Source organism: Alnus glutinosa, chromosome 13 (genome assembly GCF_958979055.1).
Source record: "Alnus glutinosa chromosome 13, dhAlnGlut1.1, whole genome shotgun sequence".
NCBI lineage: Eukaryota > Viridiplantae > Streptophyta > Magnoliopsida > Fagales > Betulaceae > Alnus > Alnus glutinosa.
Window position 1 is genome coordinate 13,267,513 of NC_084898.1, and position 6,688 is coordinate 13,274,200.

Sequence of the window (6,688 nt, forward strand, 5' to 3'; positions counted from 1 at the left end):
AAATAGGAGGTCGAACCCGACTCGAGCTCGATCTAAGTTTTGAAGGTTTGTTCAAATTCAACTTGTTAAGAGCATAGCCAAGTCCGAACTTGACTCAAACTCGGTTAGCTTACAAGTCGAGCCTCCAATCGTGCTTAAGCCGCTCGAGCTCGATTGGAGTTTTATAATAATTTTTACTTCAAAAAAAAAACAAAAAAAAAAAAAACCAGTACAATTTTAACTTTAATCTATTTTCACATTCTAAATCAAACGTTTATAATATTACATATATTATGTTAATATTTATACACTATAATTTATAAAACTTTATATATATATATATATAGACACACACAAGCAAGCTAACTATTCGAACCAAACGTGGCGAGTCGAACTCACGAGGTTTGTCTGAGCCGAGCCGAATTTATACGAGTATGTCTCATTCAATATATGGGCAGATTATTGTGTTCACAAATGACTCATTTATTTTTCAAATCAAAACTGAACCAAATTTAAGCGAGCCGAGTCGAATCGAGTTCATGAGCAGTTGGCTCATCTAACAGAACATTGACATTTGTTGTTGTGGAGGGAAACCTCCTGGTGATTTTACGGTTCGTAGTGCGTACCATATGGAGTTAGAATGTCATGAGTCCATGTTGGGAGAGAGCTCTTATCAAGGGGATCTACAGAAGTCATGGAATCTGATATGGGGGCTGAATGTACCTTATCCGGTTAAGATGTTCACTTGGAGAGCTTGTCACAACATTCTTCCCACACGGTCGAATCAGAAGAAAGGTATTGCTCTTGATCCTTTATGTTTATTCTGTCAAACTGAGTTGGAAACGGTTCGCCATGTCCTGTGGGATTGCCCCTCGACTTCTGATGTTTGGGGGGCTTGTGATCGTAAAATTCAAAAAAGCAATGTGGGAGGTGATAATTTTTCAGATGTGGTCCAATATATGTTTGATCGATGTTCGCATGAAGAAGTGGAATTGCATGTTGAGGTTGCTCGTAGAATTTGATTTCGACACAATAATGTGGTTCATGGGGGAGAGTTCACCCATCCAAATACTGTGATTCTTTTAACTTCTACTTTTATAACTGATTTTCGAACAGCTATTATGAAATATGAGGCTTTGGGGAATACAAGGAGTGGGCAGGATATGAGAGTAGCAGGCCAGTGGCAACCTCCACCCCCAGGGGTTCTTAAATTAAACTGGGATGCAGCATTAGACTCGAAGAAGCGAAAAATGGGTTTTGGGTTTCTTGTCAGGGATTCAAACGGGAAGGTGTTTGATGCTGTTAACTGTTCAATGGATTCTTTTGGAGGGCCAGTTGTTGCTGAATCTATGGCTGCTCTACGAGCAGCAGAATTTTGTAGGGACCGAGGTTTGGATAATATCATTTTGGAAGGAGATTCTCTACAGTGATAAATGCTTTGACTCATCCGGATCCTTCATGGAAAATGCATGGTCAAATTGTGGAAGATATTAAGCATGTCCTTCGGTCGTGTCAGTTTTGGATGTTCTGTCATGTAAAGAGGGGGGGGAGGGGGGGAATTCTGCTGCTCATCAGCTTGCACAGTTGGGGATCCAGAATGATCATGAACATGTTTGGGTAGACTGTTTCCCCGGATTGTATTAAAAATATTGTTGTTTCGGAGTCTAGGACTCTGGTTGTATAGAGCTTTTGCTCTGGGTTGTTCTTTTTGTTCAGTTTTATGAATCGAATCAGCATCTTTGTCTAAAAAAAAAAAAAAAATCGTAATATCGCTTGCCAAATTACCAAATGTTATAACTGGTTCATTGAGTTGCAGAGCTGGGTGGTTTTACATACCTTGTGTCATAGAGACATGATTCTTGTTGCTGTACAGGAGTCTAGAGACATTGGTTGGGACACCGGTAAAGGCCTTCTACTTTTTAAATAAAATAAAATTTGAGGACTTGTTTGGTAACTCATCCATAAAATTTTCATTTTCATTTTACTTCTCTCAAAAATATCAAATTAAAAACATTCTTACTTTTTTACACTTTTTACATCACATCAATAATTTTTTATTATTATTCAACCAAAAAAACTCACTATAAAACAAAATTTTTTTCACTTTCTATAAAACATTCTCAAATTTTATATCACATCAATCATTTCTTACTACTATTCAAATAAATATTCTAATTCACAATCACTTACCAAACAAGCTCTGAGTCAATCAGTAATAAAAAAAATTCTTTCAAGAAGTCAAAATCTTCCACCAATCAAAACATCAGGCGAACAATTATGAACCGTCAAATAAGTTGACCAGTCAACACGTGTGCAGTGACGGGCAGGTAGAATAAAACAACAGAACACCTAAAAAGTTAAAATGATTATGAGAATTCATGAAAAGAATATTCATATTGTCAGTTCAAAATCATCCACCAAGACGAGAGAACTTGCCTAGATGCATCAAATGAAAACTGATAATCATACAGATATAAATTATCCAAAATAGTGTCATAAGCTCTACCAGAGTTTCCTTTATAGTGTCATGGCACTATGAATTTGATAACATAAGCAGGAAAGTTCTATGTAGTCATATAACATGGAATTGAATGCTCCAATTCATGGCCAATCAAAATGAGACTCACAACTTCAAGCAAAACATGATCGTGAAGAATAGAGATTAATTATATGCGCATAACTAATTCCACAAGCACAACATAGAAAGCAATAGTCTCCAGATCCTTTCATTTCTATTGATGAAGGCAGATGAACAACAATTAAATCAGTCATTCTTAGAAAGAAATGCAACATTCCTTTAAACCCTACAACACAACAATAATAACCAATAAAGCAACAAGCACACTTTTCATGCATTAGAACGCAAGCATTTCTTCATCCTCAGGAAGGGAAATATTGATTTAAGGGTGGAGGCACCAAGTAAAAAGGGACTAAAGCTAACTAGCTTTTTTAACATGTAACTGAAATTTGCGGCAAAGAATGAGTACATCAATAAGATTGAAAGCCCAAACACATCACCAACACCTCTGCATTAGCCCAAGTTAGGATTACACTCCATAGCCTCCCTTTAGGTAACAGAAGGAATCATATCAACAAGACACACACAAATGTGGCATAATGATGTTTTCCACTTCCATTACCACAGTCAAATAGGATGTTACTTTGAATTACAATTACAAACTCAGAGAATCCCACGCCACTCTCCACATCCTTAAATACCTCGATGACTAACACAAAATTGGAACATAAGAAACTAGGAAACTTGAAAAGAAGAAAACTTTGAGAGGCATCATTTTCCTCAGCAATAGCATCGGGCGCTCGACTAGAGCTGTAAAATGTCTACGATTTTCAGATGCTATATCGATGGCTTATATCATCCACCATCCAATGTTATGACAAAAATTGGAGGGAAGAAGAAAAAAAAAAAGAGAGATTATTTATCCACGTCGCAATTTAGTTGATAAAATTAGCTGTTTCACCATTTCCGCACTACATACTGCTAAGTCAGATGCAATCTACAATTTGTCATCATTATACATGCATGCCATTACCTCAAACGGCAAAGAGGGCAGCAAGGGATACACACATGGATATGCTGACCTGGGGATAGCTAAGAAACTATGTAGATAGAGAGACAATAGTTCCTCCCATTCTCTCCCCTCTCAGGCAAGCAAGCCAGGAAGGAAACCGTTGAAGATGATTGTCAATGCTGACAATGGAACTCAAACCCAAGTCTCAACTGTTCCACCACAGACTAGCAGCAGCTAGCTGGCATCTTGCATGGTAAAAGTATAACCGTGAGAAAAACAAGCGCGCACAATCTTCAGGGGCTTCAGGGGTAAAATATGGATCAATAAACAATGGTAACCAAGACTACCATGAACATCTTTAGGTAACTACAAATCACGCGCAATAATGTATTTTACACTTCTTTTAAAACTAATTGCTTTACTCAAGACAACCAAGTGATCCTAATCATGAAGCAGCATTTGACAGATTCTTCAAATATGTTCAAGATGCCTAGAAAGATTTACCAAAACCACTACTCCTACAAGGTGCCATCCCCATTATGATACAAATACGAAAACTAGAACAGAAACATAGTACAAAATATAAGAATTTCCCAACATGTGCATCAGAACTTTTAAAAAAAAATGCATGCCTGAAATGCTTTTGTTAATCATCTTGTATTCAGATCGTGAAGAACACTTTCAAGCAATCTTAAACAATGAATATGATTAATAATGGGCAAAATGTGAAAACATAAAAAGGAGACATGTAATCAATATAAACAGTCAACCTCATCAGAGATTCCACTTGGAAAGCTCAATTGAAAGGAGAATAGCTCTTCAAGAACCAAGGAAGCAAGCAGTGCCTCCAGTAATATTATTCTATAAATCCTGTATCGAATAATGGTTTTGCAAACTAACTATACGCTTGATATTCTGCCCCCCAACGATGTAGGGAAGCCTGTCAAACATTGTAAACAAATCAAGTAATCAGAATTCCTTCAAACAAGAGACAAATCTTCCAAATTCACAATACCATACACAGCGCTGTAAAATTAAACAGATAATTAACATTCAAATTTGGACTATTCTATTCACTATATGTACATGTTTACATCTTAAAACTACTTGCCCACATGTAAAAACCAACTAAACTCTACCCCTACATCATAATCCCAGATGCGTACCACGGACTGGGAAAAAAAAAAACAAAAACAAAAACAAAAAAACAAATAAAAGGCAAAGAAATTAAATATCTCTTTTCTTTTTCATATTCTTCCATCTATTGATAACTTGGTTTGCTCGTTTTTTACAAAATTCAGCGCATTATACCTCCAATCGAGGTCTGAATTTTGCGGGAACAATGACGCTGAACCTCTCCAGGCTTTCACTAATCACAATTTGCTGTGGTCGTATCTACCTCTGTAAGACACGTCATCAAAACTATTAGCTTCCTCTCCAAAATAAATAAGTAAATTACCAACAATAATTAAAAAAAAAAAAAAACGTACAAGCAGGGAGAGAGAGAGAGACCAGACCTTCGTATGAGGAATTTTAGTAAGCATGAGCTACGAGCATATCTATCTCTGCGATAAAAAGATAAGAAACTTTTAGTACCCAATCATTAAAAATTAGCAAAGCCAATTTCATAGTGAAACAAAGAGCATGAAAGAGAGAGAACCTTCGCCGGAGCTTCGGCAACCCGATAAGAATCAGCTGTCGTCCCCACCAACCACATCCCAGGAAAAACATTCTAAAAATCAACAAAGAAAAATGAAAAGAACAGACAAAAAAAAACGTTAGTCTCTCAGCCACCACACCAAAGCCTAAGCACATAAACAAAAGAAAAAGAAAAATCAAAGAGAGAGAGAGAGAGAGAGAGAGAGAGAGAGAGTTATTACGTCGAGCTGTTTCTGGATGTTCTTGGGGCGCTTCCGGGGCCGGCGAGCGGGCCTGGAGCCAGTCATAACGAAAACGTCCTCCTCGATCTCCTCCTTGGAAAGCGCGATCCAAAACTTCCTCTTCTCTGTGCTCTGCGACTCTGCCGCCCCCCTCAGCCGCAGCGACTTTGGCTGCACGTTCTCGCTCTGATGCTGCTGCTGAACCCCTGCTATCGCTATCGCCGCACTCTCCGCCCGGATCTCCATCATCGCGCTCCTCTGCGCGGCCTTCCTCGGCCTCAAATTCCACGGCTTCTGCGCCTCCGCTTCCTCCTCCTCTGTCGCTTCCCGCTTCCTCTCTCCGCCGTCATCGGCTTCCGCGCAGCTCTCTCCTCGCTCCGGCTTCTGAGATCGGTCGGAGATGGAGCAGGGAGAGAACCCGAACCGGTTGCGTGCGGACCTGGATCCTACCCGCGGGGGCGGCGGGTCGGAATCGTGGTAGTCAGAATCGGGCTCGGAGGATGCTGGAGATACGGTTCGGCGGTAGCGGCTGGTGGTGTTGGTGTGGCTCTTGCCTCCCCATTTCAAGAACGGCAGCGAGAAGTTGTGCAGTGGCTGAGACTGCACCGGTGCCGTAGCCATTGCATATACCTACACAACAATCGTGTATATCACTCCCTTCCCTTCCTCTCTGCAAAGTGCAAAGCCAACAAGGCTTTCACAGGAAGAGGGAGAAAAAAACCCTAAGACGTTGAGAGAGAGAGAGAGAGATGATCTTGTTTGTGGTCCTGTGGAGAAGAGAATCAGGTTTTTGAGTGTATGTATAGCCCAGGCCACATTCTATATACACACAGAGGAGCCGTTTGGTTCTATTCTCCGTCTACGGTTTCCTTCTTTTTACCCGATTTCCCCTTCATTTCCTCCTTATTTCCATTGGTGTCCTTTTGCGGGGCCTTTTATATTTACTTTTTAAGTACAAAATATATTTTAAGCTTCAAACGGAATTGCTCTTTTGTTTTTACTTTTTATGCTTTTTAAAATGCTTTTTATTGTAAAATATTTTCAATAAAATTATTTTTCAAGAAAAATGAATTTTTTGAAAATATTTTTCGGCATTTGGTTCGTACGAAAAAATACCAATGACGTAAAACGGAATCCGACAACATCTGGCTGTCGCTGTCAAATTCCGAAAAGTTTCGCCGGAATTTGGCCTAGTTTGGCCGGAATTCGGCAGAAATTGCCAGATTTCAGTTGTACTGGCTGGAATCTGGTCTGCCTAAATCCGACTGTACTGGTCAGATTCTGACCAATGCCGCCGGA

General features: G+C 39.4%; 2 protein-coding genes across 4 annotated transcripts; one reads left to right on the plus strand and one right to left on the minus strand.

The window, feature by feature from the left end:
- The first annotated feature begins 608 nt into the window (after positions 1-608).
- Positions 609-1,409, plus strand: LOC133853906 (uncharacterized). Its single transcript, XM_062289930.1, has 2 exons — positions 609-990; positions 1,096-1,409. Exons 1-2 carry the CDS (start codon positions 609-611, stop codon positions 1,407-1,409), a joined length of 696 nt encoding a protein of 231 aa, XP_062145914.1.
- Positions 1,410-3,317: 1,908 nt separating this feature from the next.
- Positions 3,318-6,234, minus strand: LOC133854846 (uncharacterized). 3 transcript variants are annotated; one of them, XR_009896869.1, is made up of 5 exons: positions 5,390-6,234; positions 5,170-5,241; positions 5,027-5,074; positions 4,821-4,910; positions 3,318-3,747 (listed from the first exon to the last, which is right to left on the minus strand). XR_009896869.1 is itself a non-coding variant. In XM_062291115.1 (4 exons), the coding sequence occupies exons 1-3, from the start codon at positions 6,008-6,010 to the stop codon at positions 5,069-5,071; spliced, it is 699 nt and encodes a 232-aa protein (XP_062147099.1). In that variant the 5' UTR covers positions 6,011-6,234; the 3' UTR covers positions 4,539-4,910; positions 5,027-5,068. The 3 variants fall into 3 exon arrangements, 1 of the variants encoding a protein (XP_062147099.1); XR_009896870.1 differs by lacking the exon at positions 3,318-3,747 and adding an exon at positions 4,324-4,449; XM_062291115.1 differs by lacking the exon at positions 3,318-3,747 and having other exon boundaries at positions 4,539-4,910.
- Positions 6,235-6,688: the final 454 nt, after the last annotated feature.

Bases quoted from the DNA above. Each gene is read 5' to 3' on its own strand.
- LOC133853906 (XM_062289930.1), top strand. From the start codon at position 609: ATGGAGTTAGAATGTCATGAGTCCATGTTGGGAGAGAGCTCTTATCAA. The intron at 991-1,095 runs GTAGAATTTGAT...ATTTTCGAACAG, and splicing joins ATTGCATGTTGAGGTTGCTC to CTATTATGAAATATGAGGCT.
- LOC133854846 (XM_062291115.1), bottom strand. From the start codon at position 6,010: ATGGCTACGGCACCGGTGCAGTCTCAGCCACTGCACAACTTCTCGCTG. The intron at 5,242-5,389 runs GTAATAACTCTC...GTTGATTTTTAG, and splicing joins ACATCCAGAAACAGCTCGAC to AATGTTTTTCCTGGGATGTG.